At 33.9% G+C, this 20,819-nt stretch overlaps 1 protein-coding gene and 1 non-coding gene across 2 annotated transcripts; one reads left to right on the forward strand and one right to left on the reverse strand.

Annotated features, from left to right (window-relative positions):
• Positions 1–848: 848 nt before the first annotated feature.
• Positions 849–955, forward strand: LOC112513903. The gene has a single exon (XR_003069363.1). It is a non-coding gene; the product is annotated as a small nucleolar RNA R71 (small nucleolar RNA).
• Positions 956–12,309: 11,354 nt separating this feature from the next.
• Positions 12,310–20,349, reverse strand: LOC112512857 (dicarboxylate transporter 2.1, chloroplastic-like). The gene is made up of 4 exons (XM_025118995.1): positions 19,693–20,349; positions 15,529–15,842; positions 13,182–13,630; positions 12,310–12,614 (listed from the first exon to the last, which is right to left on the reverse strand). Exons 1-4 carry the CDS (start codon positions 20,347–20,349, stop codon positions 12,499–12,501), a joined length of 1,536 nt encoding a protein of 511 aa, XP_024974763.1. The 3' UTR covers positions 12,310–12,498.
• Positions 20,350–20,819: the final 470 nt, after the last annotated feature.

The raw sequence follows: 20,819 nt of genomic DNA on the forward strand, positions 1-20,819 counted from the left end.
TTTTTCTGTCAACTCCTTCCCACTCCTAAGAGTCACTACTTTCACATGCTCCTTTCCTAGATCTCTAGGGACTTCTGTATTACTAGGCAAAGTACCAAGGGCTCGACTACTCTGGTTAAGTGCAAGTTGACTGACCTGAGTCTCTAAATTCCTGATGGTAGCACTTTGTTGATTTATTAAAGCTTGATTTTGGGCTTGAGCATGTGCTAAAAGCCCTTTTATCATCGCTTCCAAAGAAGATGATGATTTTGCCTGTGGAGGAGGTTTGTTATGAAAATGTGGCTGAGAATTTTGAAAACTTTGTTGGTGGTTCTGAGAGTTAGAACTGTTTGCATGATGTTGTGGTTGGAAATTAGAAGTTCCTTATTGCTTATGGACTGTTCCAAGAAAAATTCGGGTGCTGTCTCCAACTGGCATTATATGTGTTAGAGTATGGATTAGATCTGTTTTGAACATAATTTACTGATTCAGAATTATGAGTACAATGTTCATATGAATGATCCCCACCGCAACACACACATTGCACAGATAGGACTGTTGGAATAGATGTGTTAGCAGCTTGTTGTACTCCCTGACCAGAAGTTAAATTTTTCAATAAATTGGTCATGGAGGTGAGTTGAGTTGTTAATGCAGTATATGCATCCACTTCATGTATTCCAGCAGTCTTTTTCTGTGGCTGGGCACGTGGGTCGACCTAATGCCCATTGTTTGCTGATATCTTTTCCAGGATTTTATATCCCTCATTATAGGTACTAGCTGTAAAGGCTCCACCTGTAGTCGCGTCGAGCATTTTTTTTGCCATAGGACTTAACCTATTGTAAAACGTCTCAAGTTGAATACAGTATGGAATGCCATGGTGTGGGCATTTTCTCAACAGCTCTTTAAACCTTTCTCACGCATCAGGAACAGCTTCATCATCCAGTTGTTTAAAAAGACAGATTTCGTTCCTGGACTTAGCGTTCCTTGTTGGTGGGAAATATTTTTGCAAAAAAATTTCCACCATGTTACTCCAAGATGGAACAGATCCCGGTGTTAAAGAATTAAACCATGCTTTTGCCTGATCCCTCAATGAAAATGGAAATAAAGTGAGTCAAAGAGCGTCATTGGACACTCCCGGGATCAGGAAGACATTTGTGATTTCCATAAAGGACTTTAAGTGAGAATGTGGGTCTTCTGAGGGCAATCCAACAAATTGGCCATTCGTTTGCAACATGTGAAACATTATCGGTTTTAGTTTGAAATGGAGAGCGGTCATATGTGGTCTAACTATCCCAAAATTTAATTGCTCAAAATTCGGGATAGCATAATCCATGATCCTTCTATTTTTGGAATTTGCTAGATTAATGATGTTCGGAGTCTGTGCTCTTTGTTGCTCATTATGCTCCGATTCAGTGTCCTCATTACCCAGATTATTATCATTATGATTATATGGGTGTCCTTGGTGTCCTTGTTGAAAATTCGGGAATGGTGGTATTTGCCCAAAAACTGGCGGTTGGTTTTCCAAATATGGTATTTCTGGAATGATGGGAGGAGGTAACTCCATGTTGGGAGGGATTAAAGCCTGAAATGCTCTTTGAGCCCTCCTTCTATGGTGAAACGTTCTCTCAATATCTTGATCAAATTCGAAAAATTCCCCGCGATGTGTTCTTGGCATACACCACTTTCAAGATGATTAAAACGGTATGAGAAAAATCAAATCTTTTACTTTACTCAAAAGAAAACTTTTTGCTTGCCAATCCCCGGCAGTGGCGCCAAAAACTTGATCGGGTATATCTTACACCTTTAAACTAAAGAAATTGGGCCACAAAGCAAGTATACAATATGGCTCAATATGGTCTTCCCAAGCAATAAAGTGGTACAAGTACCGGATTATCGTCCACGAGGATTGTAGCAAAAGTTAAATAAGAGTCCAACAAAAGAAAAGATTTCAGATGATGAAAATGAAGACTTCAGGTTGATTCTGAGTTAACAATGATAATATAACATAATAATAAAGATAACACGGGTGTAAGACTTGGGGTGAAACGTAAACACAAAATCCAGCAGACAGTGCTGTAGAAAAACTAGTTCCACCATCTATCTTGAAGGTATTCCTCTCGGACTTCACCTTTGCACTATATTATAGCTTTGCACCCATATCTCTGTGTGGTGTTCAGACCAGAGATAGTGACAAATGGTGTCTTCAAAATATGTGGCTAAACAAATCTCTTTGTCAAAAATCACTCTTTCGAGCCGATTCCCATATCATTCAAGTTGGTGTGTTCAAGATAGTTCATCTCTGAATCTATCACACTTTGACACTTTTAGAGARYGACCAACTCGTCGGGAGTTAAGTTTGAAAAACATAAATGACAAGTCTCCTTGTCGGTAACTTTCTCAAGTCTACCTCTCATATCATTCAAGCTGACGTGCTTATCAATGGCTTATATCTAAGTCCATGGCACTTTAACACTTTCAAAGTGATAGATGAAAACAAAATAAAGTTTTAATCTTTATAACACTTTAATTTTATAACGAACAAAAAAAGACCTTTTAGTATTCAGACCCACCAATACCTTAAAAATGTCAATTCACACAGATTGAATCTATCCTTCGCGATAGATTCAATGAAAGAAAGGGGTAGAAGCAGGGTTGTTCACTTAGTGAATAGGAAATTAAATACAATGCGAGAAATATAAAACCAACCTGATTAATTTCCTGTCGATTTGGATGGTAATCTGCACGGTAAAACTTGTCCTTTAAGGTTTTATACGACCACTCTATTCACGCTGTGAGTCTGCCGGTCGCAAAGCCCCAGGATTTGATGTATTATACAATTCGCTTATGAACAGCAATCAAAGACGAATATAAAGCAAGGAGTATGTAGAAGACGATAGAGAGAAAGAGCAGAAATTGAAGGAGAGGAAAAATCAGATTTTTTTCAGTGTGTTTTGAGATGGCTTCAACCCAGTTTAAATACTGGTTGAAGCCTAGAAAAGCTCCATGAAAATCTCAAAAATATGTTGATCATGGGAGGATTTTCCTCAATGATCATTATCTGAAAATCATGGATACGACCAAGCCAATATTAAACCGAGTTTTATTTAAAAATCAGTAATTTAATTCCTTCTCCTTTCGACTTTGTACCAAAAAGATACTCGGAGCTCGGGGTGAGGCTCCATCTGCTCCGATACGAAGTGCGCCTCCTCGCACCATTTTCGAGAATCCAACGCCCACTCCCTTGGCCTCGGCCACGGCCACGCGCGCGCGTGTGTGTTGGGCTTTCCACTCAAGACCTCCACCATGAGTCCACCAACATGTTCAAATCTCATTTCTAGAGAAACCCTTATAAGCTTCTCTAGAAAATAATTCTCTACCAATGTGGGATGGAAGCTAAACTTCCAACCTACAAATTTTCCAACACCTACTTCTCAATGAACTTCTTCCACGTCTATTCCTCAAGTGCCTCTTGCCTCCTTTTCATCCATACCAAGTGAATTTCAAGGGTTGAGAATTAAAAAGGACTTAAAGGAAGGCACCATTATGCTACATCATTGGATGTGATTGTTCCTTCTTATAATCAATTTATTATTATACACACACATAATACACTCAAGCATAAAAATCATTTAAGAATTTTGATGGAAAAAGAACAATTATGATACCAATGTAAATATCAATTATAAAGTATAAGAGAGAAAAAACTAAGGTAACAATTGTAAATAATATTCGAATAAAAAACCAAAAACCTATTAACAACATTATATGATACACACAAAATATAAAAAGTTGTATGGAAACTCTTTATGAAGAAAAAACAATGGTACCGATCAGAAAGAAACACACACATATACACATATCAACAACATATAACTCACAAAAAGTATAAAATTAAACATAAACGTTACCTAGAAGATTTATGTAGGATGAACAATAGTACGGGGCGGAAAGAAATTCTACAAAAGAAAAACCCAAAATACTTAGAAACTTGATAAAGCATGTTAGTTATTAATTCCATTTTGATGGAGCACTTGATTGTAGCTTATAAATGATTTAGTGCAGGAAGGATGAAAAGCAATTTAAACATAAAATAGATGGAAACTAAAAGGTTTGACACGTTCATGATGATGTTACCTATAAAATTTATGTAGGATGAACAACGGTACTGATGTGGCGGAAATAAATTTTACAAAAGGAAAAACAGCAAAACACATACAAACTTGATACAACATGAAAGTTGTTAATTCCATTTTGATGGAGCATTCGATTTAAGACGAAAAGCGTAAATAATTTAAACATAAAATAAATGAAAACTAAAAGTCAATGGAAACTTGAGCAAGGAAGAACCACTTTGAGGTTCCCTCTGAAATAAGGCATGGAAGGGAGCAACTAGGAAGATGATGTTACCTAGAAAATTTATGTAGAATGAATAACGGTACTGATGGGCTAGAAATAAATTCTACAAAAGAGAAACAACAAAACCCATACAAGCTCAATAAAACATGGAAGTTGTTGATTCCATTTTGATGGGGCATTAAAGTTCAGATGAAAGACGTAAAGAATTTAAACATAAAAGAAATGGAAAACTAAAAAGTTTTAGAAATTCATGATGATGTTACCTAGAAAATTATGTAGGATGAACAACGGTACAGATAGGTCGAGAGGAAATTCTACAAAGTTGAACCGATATAACACATACAAACTCGATAAAACATGAAGATTGAAGGTTGTTAATTCCATTTTGATGGAGAATTAGATTTGATATATGAAGAGAAACATAAGCTCAAGAAAAACGAAACGATTGGGAGATGGTGAGGAGTTAGGAAAAACGAAGGGAACAACGTTAAATGAAACATAAATTAATAATCAATGTTGATGGGAAATTAAAGTGAAAAATTAGAACAAAAAATGGTTAAAGGTGGATGAAGGAGAAAAAAGATAATTGAGTATCTAGCATTTAGCAGAAGCCATGTCATACTCAGTGTTTCTTCCTTCAATATATATATATATATATATATATACATATATATATATATATACATACATACATACACACACACACACACACATATATATATATATATATATATCTCAAATTCAAGTCTATAACATGTAAATTCAACACAAGATCAAGAACACAGATTGATTCAAGTATGTCGGCATGTATATTGATATTCAAAATAGATACAACGTGTTCTTGAACTCTCTCTCAATCTCACGTACACAAAATGTCAACTGCTAACTATTTTCAACTTTTCTAACTGCTAACTTCTAACCAATCATCCTATTTATACCAACAATACAAAGAACAAACTAAACTACAAAGCATATTAAAACACAATAAGCTCGAAGACTTGAATACAACATTTTAGACCCAACAATCTTCCCCTTTGGATTCAAGTCCAAAAAAAGCAAATTCTTAAGATCTTTAAGCTTTAACTTTAACAACAACGATCTTCAGAATTCATTTAGAAAACTTGATTTCTTTAAATTTGATCTTTTAAGACTTTAGCAATCTCTCCTCGAGAAAACTCACCCAAAATTTTATGAAATAACTTGCACATACATGATCGAAATTCACCCAGAAACAGTTTTAAAGCAATCAATTAAGCCAAAAACATATCAAAGTCACCCAATTTGATCATAATGATCAAGAACAGATTATGAATACAAAATAGAAAGTTTGAACACAAATTTTCAAGAATTCAGTTTCAAAATCGATCCAAAACCAATTCAAATTGATCTGTTTGCTCTGATACCAATTGTAGATCCCAGATTCAAATCTATAACATGTAATTCAACACAAGATCAAGAACATAGATTGATTCAAGTGTGTCAGCTTGTATATTGATATTCAAAATAGACATAGTGTGTTCTTGAATTCTCTCTCAATCTCACGTACACAGAATGTCAATTGCTAATTGTTTTCAACTTTTCTAACCGCTAACTTCTAATCAATCAACATATTTATACCAACAATACAAAGAACAAATTAAACTACAAAGCATATGAAAACACAATAAGCTCGAGAACTTGAATACAACATTTTAGACCCAACAATATATAGATTATCTCTACCATCTGATTTATATTAGTTAACACTATATATTATTTTTTTTTTAATATATTATGAAATATTATAATTTATTAATTTTTATACATGTTCTTTCTGGTCATTTTACATTCGACTGACTTATCAACTAATTTTTGCCAACGAATTTAGTTCATTAACTAGTTTATCAGCCATTAGCTAGTTTTCCAAACATAGTCTAAGGGACAAATCTTATATATTTGGCAAACTAGCTTATCAGCCATTAGCTAGTTTGCTAAACATAGCCTAAGGGACAAATCTTAGCTCTTCATCTCTATTTGATCCGACAACTCATACTAAATATACTTTATGTTAAGGTTATTAATTAAGGTGATTAGGGGTAAAAAAATAAGTTCATTTCAATCACGGTCACGTTTAATTATGTAAATTTTTCTTTTATACTTTTAATTACCCCCTTAATTTTTAACTAAATTGTCTTAAATGTTAATAATATTTTAATCAAATAAATTACATCAAAAAAACGAGAATTTCATTCTCTTCAATATGACATCCATCTCAATATAGTTTGTTTTTTCGTTTTAACAATTTGTTATGTAAAATGTTATACATGTGTAATATTCATTATGAATATTTATGTACATTCAAGTGTATACAACAGCTCGATGTCGTAAGTCTGTAACCTAAAATCACATTCTTCAACACTTACTTTAACATCATAAGTACGTAAGCTGACACCACATTCTTCATCACCATAACCCCACACCCATAGAGAGCGTTTGAGAATCCAACGAGATTGATCGAGAACCTATTGAGACCAGTTGAGAATTCATCCATTGACTTGGTATGTATTTATGTGTGTAAAACCATAACCTACCACCTTTATTTTCCATCAAGAACCTAACAATTTTTTTATTATTTGTTTGTGTGTGTTAAACCATAACATAGCACTTTATATTTTATCGAGACAGATCGGGAACCTATCGAGACCAATCAAGAACCCATCGGGACCAATCGAGACTAATCGGGAACTCATCTAGACCAATCGAGACTAATTAAGAACTTATTCATTGACTTGGTATGTGGTTGTGAATATAAAATAATAACCTACCACCTTCATTTTCCATCGATACTGATTGAGAACTTATTGATTGATTTATTCAGTGTTTGTTTATGTAAAACCATACCTACCACTTTCACTATTGAGATGGATCGGGAACTTGTCAAGACGAATCAGTAACTCATTGAGATCAACCGAGAACCAAAAAGAAAAGAAGAAGATAAACGAGAGTATATAGAGTTGAAACTGTAGTCTATTCATGATGAATATTATGATGAAAATTTATATTTATGATAAATATCAATACTAATATGAATACTAGAGAGTTTTTCATACACATGTAATCATACATAAATATTCATGATGAATAATATGCATATTCATGATGAATAAAATCTATAATCATGATGAATGTTATAGTGAAAATCTATATTCATGATGAATATCATACTGATCTATGAATATCTAAAAGTTGTTGTATACACATGAACATATGATAACATTCATGATGAATATATATATATATATATATATCATGAATGTATATATATATATATATTCATCATGAATGTTATAGTGAAAATGTATATTAATGTATGAACACTGAAGAGTTATTGTATACACATGAACTTACGTGTGTGTGTGCATATGTGTGTGTGTATGCATAATATAGGGGACTAATCAAATAAGAATTATTTTGTTTGTGGTAACTGTAAGATCCAAACTCAACCATAAATTAATGGTTAAATTAGGAAATTAGTAATTTTGGTAATTTTAACTTAAAATATTAATTAAGGGCATTTTAGGGATTTTATAAATATCTTCTTTCATCTCTCCTCTTTCATCTCTCCGACGAATCTTATTCGGCGAACTTTTTTCGTTGAATCTTATTCTGATGAACTTTATGTGAACACAAGACACACACTGTGATACCTACAAACGATATTCAATGTGATACCTAGATATACATACAAGATGTATAATGTGATACACTTTGTAAGATAATGAAAATGACGAAAATTCACACTATGATACATTTCATAAAACAAAGAAAATACATTGTGATACACATGAGACATTGTAAACGTTATCACTATGATACATTATGATTCACAAACGTCTTTAAAATACGATGTATATTAGGTAGTTGATATGCTAGGTAACTAATTTTGATTAAATATTTCATCCTAAAAAGTTTAATTAAATAATTTGATTAGTTGTCAAAAATAGAATTACTATATTATCCTTTTTTGCTTATTTAAGAAATATCCTTAAATATCTCAAACGAGTAGTTCACATTGGATCTCACGGTTACCACAAACTAATCAATTCTTCCTTGAATGAGCCCCATGAATATATATATATATATATATATATGATGAATGTTATAGTGAAAATGTATATGAACGTATGAATACTGAAGAGTTATTGTATATACATGAACTTATATATATATATATATATATATATATATGTGTGTGTGTGTGTGTGTTATAATGAAAACGTATATTCATAATGAAAATCATACTAAAGTATGAATATTGAAGAGTTGTTCTATATATGTGAACATACATGAATATTCATGATGAATGTTATAGTGAAAATGTTTATTATTGATAAATGTCATAGTGATATATGAATATTGAAGATTTGTTGAATACACGTAAAAAATACATAATTATTCATTATGAATGTTATAGTGAGTTGTATATTTATGATGAATAGACTTGTTATATACATGTGACGTGCATAAATATTTATAATGAATATTACATAGATATACCATTTCACATAAAAACGGTTAAAAAAAACTATATTGAGATGGATGTCAAATTGAAAAGAACAAAATACTCATTTTTTATGTAATTTTTATGATTAACTATTAGTTATTTCTAAAATATTTTGATTTAAAAATTAAGATGGTAAAAGTTTTTAATTAAAAAAAATAAATAAAAGGTCAAATAAAAGTGATTTAAGTTTGGAATTAATTCCATTTTTTTGTATATATATATATATATATATATATAGAGAGAGAGAGAGAGAGAGAGACACGAATAGTCATGTGAGAATAGAAGTTAATGTGAGAAGTGTAAAAAAGAATCTGAATCATTGAATACTTTTAATCTCACTCCATCATGCGAATTGCGTTTATCACTGGAATTGATCTGGTGCATCTCGGTACATTGCATTAGTGTTGATATTCAATTAGGATTGATCCAAGAGGATATCGCTTCTTAATTTTCTCATTATAACTTTTATTCTCACATACACCAAACACTCTCTCTCTATACATATGATTAATTAAATTAGAGCTACAAAAAAGCTAAAAACCGTGAGAATCATTATTTTCATATTTATTATTTCCTAATGAGATTCAGTATTTTCATATACATAAACTATTTTCTTTTATAAATTTAACAAATTACAATCATATAAAAGACACTGACAAAATATTTAGTAGTTTAGATCAAAAATCATGTGATCTTAATAACACGAATTTCCTCTGTCTTTCTCACAAGATTGGATCCATTAAATATAGTACAAGTACAACTCCTAAAATGTACCCTTTTTTTTCTTTTTTTTTAATGATTTAATATACAAAATTCATATAAATCCTATTCTTTTACATGATCTTTAGGCATTTAAATTAACCAAAAGAGTGGGCTCGTTTTCCACACCAACACCTCAACTTAAAAGCATGTTGGAAGAGATCAAAGCACTTTTTTTTTTTTATGTTTAATATATTAAAATAATAATTTATTTCTCTGAAGTGTAAAAAGAATTTCACGCATATATCAACTTTTGGTTTTACTCTGCATAAAAGATGATTTCGGTTTTTGTTCCATTTAATCAGTACATACATTTTGGAGTTTTCAAATTCATAATTGTTTTGTTACAAACCAAATGTCATGATCATGAAATAACCGTCTACCTAAATCGATCTTGTGCCTATTTAAAAACACAGTGATTCATCGTTTTCCTACTAAATCTTCGATGAACGTGTTTGTTTCCCAACAACATAAAGCTTACCATATACATTTTATTGTTTGTTGATTAATAGAATGTTCGGTTTGAGATGGATTGTGGCCATGTGTGTTTGGTTTTACTTGATGTTACTTCTTCAGATTTCATAAAATGTAACCATTTAAATAAATTCAAAAGGTTAGATGTTTTACATTATTGTTACCATAGGGCAAAATGAATCAAAATGCAATGAAGTCCGACCTACTTTCTGTTCTCAATTCGTGCCTCAGGGATTCCTTGAATCTACTCCCARGAAAGCTTAACGACCTAGCTAAGAATCTATGCCCAGTTCTTGGCGCGAAAGGTTCTATCGAACATGATAAATTGAACCAGTCAAATCTGGCTAGTAAGAAAGAAAGCTTGTTAGACTATATGAAGCAGGACATGAATTCTGGTGATAAGGCTTGTGATGTTCGATCTAAGATATTCATAATAAAGATCTGGATATAATGGTTGGCTTTCTCAATAGCTTTCTATAAGCACGACAATGAATCGCGGCAAATCCCCATACGACCTATCTAACAATCATTCAAGTCTTCATGTTTCATACACATTATATCTGATACACAAATTTTCAAGCTTTCGATTTCTACTGATATGGCAATTTTCTATATAATTACGAATTACAATATAACTTGTCACGTTAATAAATAGTCAATAGTTATAAGATGTATTAGTTAGCAATCAAAATGACTAAAAAGAACAGAATTTAACATTTGTTACATATCAAAAAAATATCTTTACACTAAATACAAAATAAAAAAAGCAAACTTGGTTCCAATATTTGTACATAAATTTTTGTCCTTTTTTTTATAGAAGCAAACAAGACTATAACATGAGTGTGTGAGATGGTTGTAGGGCCAATAGACTTTTCCAAAAAGAGAAGGACACATTGACATTTTCAAAACCAATAACTAAGAATTCACACATCATACAATTCATAATGGTTATATATATTAAGTACAATTTTATGACCATTTCTTTTGTAGAACAAATGCCCATCATTGCAAACCAAGATTATAGGATGCTATTTTGCTTTATAATTATAGGTTTCAACTTTTTGATGTATGTTATAATCATCATCTCAACAAGACCCCATATGTGTAATTATTCCATCCTCTGAAAAACATGTTGGTTAATATAGTATTTGTTAGCTGATAAACTAGTGACATTTGATAAAAACTAATTTATAAAATAACTTAAAAAGCTTTGCAGCTTATCAAATAAGCCAGCTTATGGGTATGGTTATAAAAGAGAAGATATTAAAAAGAAAAAAGAAAATGTGAAATAAAAAGAAACATGGTTTTGTATGTATCGGTAGGGTGAAGGGGGATAGAATCTAGCAGCACTATTAAAAGCAAGAATTGATTTAGGTGAGTGGGGTATTGTAGAGTAGAGTAGACCATCCTTTCCTTGCCTTTGGATTGCTTTTGTGTTTTCTCAGTGCTGATTAAAGAAAAAGAAAGAGAGGGGAATCTTAATGATGGAAAGGGGAGCTACCCTTTTCTTCATTTACACCAACATCAAAATTCTTCATTTTATATTATATATATATATATATATAATTTTGATTATAAATATATATATAGATATATAAAAGTGTGATTCAGTCATTTTACATTCAAGAACCAGAAAGAAAATCTTGCAATTAAGACCATTTACAAAATATAGCGACTGATGAAAGAAAATTGAATGGTTGAAAACGGAATTGACTTTTTTGCCCCTGGATGCATGAAATGAATATCTACAAGGGTAACATAAAAAAAAAAAACAAGAAAAGAAAGGCAAGATATTGGAACTAGACTAGTGGAGATGGATTATGCCTCAAAAAGCTACACCAAAAATCAATAACTTATGCAATAATTACTTGTACTTTACCCTCAACAAATTGTACATTTTGGAAAAAAAAGGGGTTTTACATCAAAAACCTCTCCAAAAGAAGAGCAAACCCCCCACTTAGGAATCAAACAATTACCACTACAAAACCTCACCTACTACACTTCTGTTTACAATTCTGGATTATGTAACAAACACAGACCAGATATTTTGTATATTAGATGATATAGTATAAATTTCACATGGTGTGATTATGTTTTTCTAGTCCTATTCTTGTCATTTGGAAGTAGAAAGTAGTCTGTTTGACCATAGAAGTCAAAGGGTATCACCACATGTAGATGCATCATGCCATTCAACCAAAACACTCAATAGTATCTATATATGATTATATTTATATCATTGCAACTATACAAAACAAGATGCAAAAAAAGAAAAAAAAAGAAAGGGAAAGTATGAATTAATAATGTAGTTAGATTCGAGTACTATAAGCATTTTTTATTTTTAGGAAATGCATATAGCACTTGAATCTAAGGAATTCTCCAACTCTTACTCAATAAAGCCCCAAAATCTTCCACCATGAAGCTCCGATTACTCCCCATATAGTTGTGTTAATGATCGCCATCACGATCCCGAGCTTAAAGACATCCGGGAGTCTTACATAACCAGCTGCAAAGGAACATAAAAGCCATTGGGATGTGATTATTTCATTATACTGATTGTAAAATGAGAAAATACATCAAAATGCAACAAAATTTTCTAGAGTTCCTATTTAGTGTAACGATTTTTTTCTCAATTATTATAACAAAGTTTCAAATTTTCTTATTAACTAACATAATTTTAAACTTTTCTATTTCGTATCCATTTTGACCGGTAACTTGTTAATCTTGTAACATTTTATAAGCAGAGGTATCTACATCATCAAATGTTTACAAAATTAACAGATTACTAGTGAAAACGGGTACAAAATAGAAAATTTTGAAACATCATTACATTGATTGAGAAAAAGAACTTTTTTCCGTTAACTATGGGCGTCCGGCCAACTTGCATGCACCTCGACTAATTCCATCAGGCCCGGAAGATAACGAGGAAATCTCCAGTGGCCCTGGCACTGAGGAGACTCGTACTAGCCACCTAGACCTAGCATTTATTTGCCAGTTGAGCTAACACTCAAGTTTGTTGCATTAAATAGGAACTAAATCAAACTTTGTTACATTTAGGAGCAGAAAAAGATACCTCCATAATAAACAGCAGCTTGACCACTACTGTAATGTGTGAGTGCACCAAAAAGATTTGTATTGTATGCCAAAGCCAAAGCAGAAAGCGATCCGGGCACCTTAGATGTTAGGTGCATCGAAAGGAAAGCGGAATATAAAGCTCCAACATGAGCTGTTTGGCCCGCAAATAGATAATGAATGAAGAAATAAACGGCTTGAAGCAGAAGTAAAGCGAGCTGCCATCCGACTGAAAGAGATTTGAGAAAGTTGGCCACACAAGTTGATATCCATGGAACTACGCCTAGAACCGTGAGTTGAGTTGCCATGCCTATGAGCACCCCAAACCAAGCTAAGGTGTCCCATGCTGATTTTTCACTTAAGCAATCGTCCCAAGTTAGCACGCCTAGTATCAACAGGATCGATAAACCAAGCATGGCTGCAACTACACTTGAAATGTTGAGACTCTCTCTGCACGCACACGTTAAGGTCTAATGAGATTCAAGAAACGTTAATTGTCATTACTTGAAAGAACTTTGTAAAAGAAGTCGTAATTATGTGAAATGCAAGAAATAGAAAGCAAATAACGACTAAAGAGCATTGAGTCTCAAGCAAAGATGTCCCAGATAATAGACCTTGATTCTAATACCATGTGAAAGTATGTAGAACCAGATAACTCTCCAAGAGAGCCCTTAAAAAGAGAAGATGATTCCAACATATATATCAAAGACAAAGTGTCCAAGACAGATATATAAATAGAGATATAGACGGACAAGGTTATGAGGAAAAGAACAAAAATTGGAAACTGAGGAACACCCTAATAACCATTCATTTGTCCTATATGCACATGTACATAAAAGTAATTGAACATGTTTCCTGGTTTCTATGCACATGTGTATAGCGGACAAATGAATGATTATTAGGGTATTCCTTATTTTTCCATTTTTTTGTGGTTTTCCTCTGAACCCAGCCCTATGTATATATATATATATATATATATATAGAGAGAGAGAGAGAGAGGTGGTTTATTTATCAATGCAACCTCATCTTAACCATCAATTAGTTCATCTACAGTCAACATTTGATGAGGTGAAAAAGGTAGTTACAAATCATCAATTAAAAAAACTGAAAAAATAAAATAAAATGGACCGTTTAGACAAGGGTTGTATTGGTTGTAATCGGCTACTATATCCTAGCAATCTGAAACTTATTTGCAATGAGACCAAAATTTATCCACATTTAATCCATATTTCATCATTATATCAACATGTAGAAATCGTGGGCTATTTAGTTAAATAAAATTCTCAAAAACTTAATGAAGAACCTAACCCCTAGTGTGTTTCTAAGCTTTTATGGGAGCAATGTGTTTTGAACAGTGAGCAAATCAAATGAAGGTCATTTGAGTTAAAAAAAAGTTAAGAAGGTAATGTTCCTGATTGAAAACTCATTTATGTTCATTTATTCAAATGACCCCTTTTGGTTAAATGAGTTTTCAATTAGGAACATGACCTAAAAAATGAACTCGATAACCTCCATCTAACTTGATTCTAGTGTAAAACAGTCTGCCCCTTAAAAACTTGACAATACTGAGGGTTAGATTCTTAAAAGTTAGTTTTGTAGAAGATCAGCGAGCTAAATAACCCACATATTGGCCGTACCACTGTGACTATAACTTTTTTAAGCAAACCCAACAAGTGAAGTAAATTGAACAGAAAGAAGTATAAGAAAGGTTAACAGACTAATGTTCCGACTTCAAACTGGATGATACTACAATAAAGAAAGACGATAATTGTTAACGGTGTGAGAGTTCCACATAAGTTAGACTTGTACACTTTCTCTTCAATGTATGTTGGAACCCCCTTTCTCTTCTAAAAGACTCTTTTGGAGAGTAATTGAATAGGGTTCTATATATTCTCACATGGTATGGAGTCAGGATCTACCATCTGGAACATCTTTGCTCAGGACTCGACACTCTGGGACATCTTTGCCTGTCTAGCCTCTATTGGAGGGGGTTGTTAGAGCGGCTAGACTTGTAGACTTTCTGTTCAATATATGTTAGAAACCCCTTTCTTTCCTTGTAGAATGGGTTCCACAAATTCTCACATGGTATATGATTTGGGATGTCTTTGCCCGGACTCGACACTCTGGGACATGTTTCCCCGTTTAGCCTCTCTTTGAGGGGGTGTGTTAAGGCCTTAAGAGTTCCACATAGGCTAGACTTGGACACTTTACCTTCAATATATGTTGGAATTCTCTTTCTCTCCTAAACGGCTCTTTTGGAGGGTCGTCTAATCTAATAGGTCCCACATCTTCTCAAAAATGGGAATGATATTGAGAACAATAATTTTGTTAAATCGTAGTTAATTTACCCGGAGATCCATAATGCAACTGTAACAAGCATGGTTCCTAACATGATCCACTCGTTACTTGTGACAGGACCCATCTCTTCCAGCTTAGTTTTAGCCAAGATAGGAGCATCGGGAGTGTGCTTGGTCTCAGGAGGAAAGATCTTGTAAACGATGAGTGGAGTTAACATAAGAGAAACCAGTGCTGGGAAACATGAAGCTTTGAACCATGTGATCCATGGGTCTTTGATTGTAACCCCTAAACTATCGGCTAACTTGATACATAACATGTTCTGAGCTGCAGCAGTCAAGAAAAGAGCGCTCGAGCTACTAGATGACTGTCACATAACAAACACATCAAATGTTACAACTTCTGATAATAGATCACTTGAACAATAATGCAGCTCAAATGAACCAATGTTTCGATCAATGGCAGGCCTACCGCAGATTTTTCAAGTGGATCATCACAATTGCAAAGTATCCCCATTAGCAAGGATAACCTGTGATATTTGTTTTCCTAGAAACAACTGCTTTACTCCCTAGTAGGGCGTGGGCTATTTAGCTCATTGACCTTCCACAAAATTGACTTTAAGAATCTAATTCTCCAATGTATTTTCAAGTTTTTGTTTTACACCGGTTGTTTAACACCGGGGTAGGTCAGATGAAGGTCATGGAGTTGAAAATAATTAATAAGGTAACATGGTCTTAATTGAAAACTCATTTAAGGTCATTTAAATCAAAGGACCTTGTTGGGGTTAGGTGTGCATACATCCACCCCTAGGACCCCAACCTCCGAGTGGGATTTACCGAGCATGTTTGGTTTGATTTAGCAAGAATTAACCAATTGTGTTATGAAATGAAAACAAAAATTATAGTCTGATCCCAGTTACACTTTGTCCCAACGACCAAGATCCGGACATGGTTAACCCGAACCGGCATAATCTTCCTAATCACCACCATAAGTTTTGGGTTTTAAAACTATTTAATTCCAATGTATTTTGTGCTAATTAAATTCAATATATTTCAAACAAATTTAATTAGTTACATTGTGTGCTAATAAACCCCAATTACCCATCCAATCCACAACTCCAAATTGCTGATAGTACAAATTCCATCCACAAGAAGTTGACTTTTCACATGCCCATGTAGTTTGAAAGATGTAAACCCTTATATCCGCAAATACAATATAATGAGCAAGGCATTGTGCATTAGAAGTTGTTCATGCTTGTTTAAGCTAGAACATACTCTTGCAACAACTCCCCTGTAGCTCTGTGTTGACTATTGCTTTGCGACTGCCAAAAGTCAAAACGTACAGATTATGCATAATGGAATGTATATGGGGCCTTTTTTTGGGTTTAACCTGGATCGAGCCTAATCGGGTCTGATCTTCATCAAAGTGGGCTCGATCATGGTTATAAGTATAACTGGGCTCAGAACGTGTATATTGGGCCCCATATAGGCCTAGCAAGCATAGATGGTCTAGAGTCTAAACTAGTCTCGGGATCCTGTTTGTGGTTTCATGTGATGTAGGTATTGCGGAATTCTTAGGAAAAAATTTATTTCAATGCAAGATAAGATGCGAATATTATAGAACATGTCCACCAAAAATATGTTTTGGGTACACTATTAAAAAGAAGCGAGTAAACTACAGTTTTGGTCCCTCTGATTTGTTAGAATTATAGATTTGGTGCATGCAGTTTGTTTATTACATTGGCAGTTATTGTAGTTTGCAAGTCCTTAGGATTTGGTCCCCAGTACTAACACAGTCCATGAAGGACCGTTAAGTGTCTGTCATGTGAGGTTTGGTCATTTTAATAATAATTATTTATGGTTTTTTTTAATTCAGCTAATGACAGCTCATCCCTTCCCTTCCCTGCCCCTCCCTCCCCTTTCCAGTACTTTGTTGTTTAGGCAACCATACCGACACCTTCTTGTTCTTGTTCGTCATGCCAGTTATACATACAAATTAAGACAAAAGTGAATTCATTATTGCTAAATCTTTGCACAATAACTCATGTTCAAACAAGCAAATACCCAAAATCTAAGTCAAACAAACAAACAAAAACTCTACATCGAAATCAAACAAATTCTTTGGAAAGGCATCATAAGGTTTAAATCCAAACAATCCCTTATGATTATGTCGATCTGCAAACCTCCATTGATCCTAACTGAGTTCTTGGATCAATGACCACACTCTAGACCAGTAGCCCAGAAAGAAATCAAGTTCCATGGAGATCTTTGATCCAGTAACCTGTAAGCCATTTGAGCCATTCGAGGGAGGAAAGCAAGAAGCAGCGGAGGAGGATGGTTGTGGTGTCAGTGAGAAGAACAAAATATATGATGGTGATTTTAGGGGTTGTAATTTTGTTGCTCAATCCCCCTAGTGCAAGCTACATCGAACTCCCTTCTTAACCTCGTATCCACGATTTCAAGGATAAATTCTTAATTTTTTCTTCGAAATCCCTTCTGCATGCATCAATGGCTTCCAAGAATATTGATGAGGTTTATGTTCAACCATAGGTGGTGGGTTCTGCGGGGGGAAAGTGATGGTAAAGTGCGGGTGGGGGAGGTCGGAATGGAGGCGTATTTGTTGTGAAAAAGAGGAAGACAAAGATGAAGGTGCAGGGGAGAGAGACGGAATGTCGTGCATGTCCTATGCTATATGTATATATATAGATATATGATTTCCAAAAAAGATGAAAGGCTTATATAATGATTACTAAAATGAGGAAGATGAAGCTGCAGTGGAGGAACAGAGGATGTCGTGCATGTGTTTTGCTATATATATATATATATATATATATATATATATATATATATATAGTATTTCTAAAAAAGATGAAAGGCTTATATAATGATTACTGAAATGACTGAAATATCCTTAGCGTGACAAACACTTAACAGCCTGGACAACATCTGCATTAGGAACCAAATTCGTAAGGATTTGTAACCCATAGTGTCTGCCAATGCAATAAACAAACCGCATGGACCATAGGGACCAAAAAGTGTAGTTTAATGTAAAAGAGGCCTATCACTATACCTGGTAATATTGGTTAACATCCAAAAATCCCTATGGCAAATCTCACTATTATGAACAAACAACATAAAAACCTATGAAGTTTAATGCGAAAATCCATAGTTAACGCTCAATAATCGCAGCCCAAAACAAGACCAACCACAGTTGTTCAACTACTGGCTTTTGGATGCTTGAATTGGCATATATATGGTCCTAGTATCGTTTTGGGTATATTCATATGTATCCATTGAGTAAATTTGGTCCATGAGTTCGAGTCTTTGGATATAGAAAAGTACAAGTTGATTTCTTGTCTAAAACAATAAAAAAAGATGTTCAATATTATTATTTTACGATGGAAGAAGATGTCAATATGATCATTGACAGTCATTTATTAGGTGATGGAGTTTTTATCTTGAATTTAGTGACAACTATGGTTTCAAACATAATCCAACAATGATGAAAGCATATGCGAATTGAAGTCATGTATGTATTTCACATAAATAATCAAGAACTCTATTTTTTTAGATAATTTTACATTGAGAGCCAGCTTATCTGTTAAGGCATCTACGATGGTCAGCAAGAAGGAAGACACTATAGGTGTAGAGAGTTTTGGAGTTCATATGCTTCTTATCCTGAATTTTGTATGAAATCTTATTTTATTAGTTTTTTATTTGGTTTGCAAAGATAATGTGGTAAAAGGAAGTATATGGGACCCACAACAAAGATGACAAAAAGTGTGTTTATTACAAACCATTCCAAATCCCTTATACAATTAACTTTTCAACGGGGGTACTTTTTGGTTATTCTTGAGGTTAGTGTTTAATCTGATATGAAAATTTAGACTCTTAAAGAAATGGATTAGTTATAGTATATCATACCAAACACTTTTTTTTATTTTCATTGATTACTACGAGCATATACAGTTTGCCAAACATAACCATGGATATTAGTACCCACTTTTGTTTCAGAATATTTGGATGAATTGTGGATTATATATATAGAGAGAGAGACAGACAGAAAACACAAGATTCTATATATCTTGTCCTATTTCAAATCGATGATCAAATACTATATAGATAATTGGAGTCTTAATCAGTTCATTTTGAATCGTTTTATATTAAAGAATGATTTTATAGAATAGAATAAGATTAAGAGTTGTTAATGGCGCCTACCTGAAGCTGAGATTGAACAAGATAAGCACCAAGCTTCCGAGCCGAACCGTCCTTGGGTCTACTCTCACCAGCAATCGCCAAAGAATTTATAATCGGCAGGAAGATTCCGCCGGCCCTGGCTGTGGTACTCGGCATCGCCGGGGAAATTATGGCTTCACAAATCGCCAATCCATAGGCCAAACCCAAGGTACTCTTCCCTAACCACCGCACGAAGTACATTGCCATCCGATCACCCAATCCGGTTTTCACAAACCCTCGGCTGAAGAAAAACGAGGCAACTATCAACCAAATGACTTCGTTGGTGAAGGCGGCGAAGGCAGATGCGAATGATAGGGTTTTGGTGACGACGGAGATGGTTAGGCAGACGAAGGCCCAAGCACCGACGGGTAAGGGACCGAGGATGAGACCGGCGATTGTTGTGAGGAAGATGGAGAAGAGCTGCCATGCTTTTCTTGAGACCTGTGAAGGTCTTGGAATGGCGAAGCAGACGATGACTCCGACGGATATGGACAGTGCGAGTGGGATTGGTTTTGCGCCAGGCCAGTTGCGGAATGTGAAGGAGCGACGTGGAGAAGTGGAGTGGGTGGGGGTGGGGGTGGGGGTGGGGATGGCGATGACGGTGGTGGGATTAGGAGGTTCCGGCGGAGGATTTGACATTGATAGATAGTGGTGGTGGTGGTGGTGGTGGTGGTGGTGGGGGATGAAGAAGACTACAACATATATGCTCCCATAAAACCACTTCTTTTGTGCGTCTTACCGGCATCATTCGGACCATACAATTCCCAAAGTCAAACTATGACACTGCTTATTTGTAGCTATTCTCCTTGAATTCTATTTTATTGAAATCATAACGGTTTTTTTAAATGGTTGAAACTGTTCTTGTTTTTATTTACAGGCTTTTCTTATAATTTTTTTTAAAATTAGAAAATTAAAAAATATTTTTTTTAAAAAAATAGTTTTAACATAAATTATATTATTATCATATTCTCTAATTTAATCGTTTCATTACACTTTTTTTTGAAAAAACTTTGTATAAAAAATATAATAACTCCATCTCATTGGTATAATTAAATAAAATAATCATTTCTTTTTCTTACCAACAAGTTTTAGATAATTTTTTATATTTA

This window comes from Cynara cardunculus (genome assembly GCF_001531365.2).
Source record: "Cynara cardunculus var. scolymus isolate 2C chromosome LG 5, CcrdV1, whole genome shotgun sequence".
In the NCBI taxonomy this organism is placed as follows: domain Eukaryota; kingdom Viridiplantae; phylum Streptophyta; class Magnoliopsida; order Asterales; family Asteraceae; genus Cynara; species Cynara cardunculus.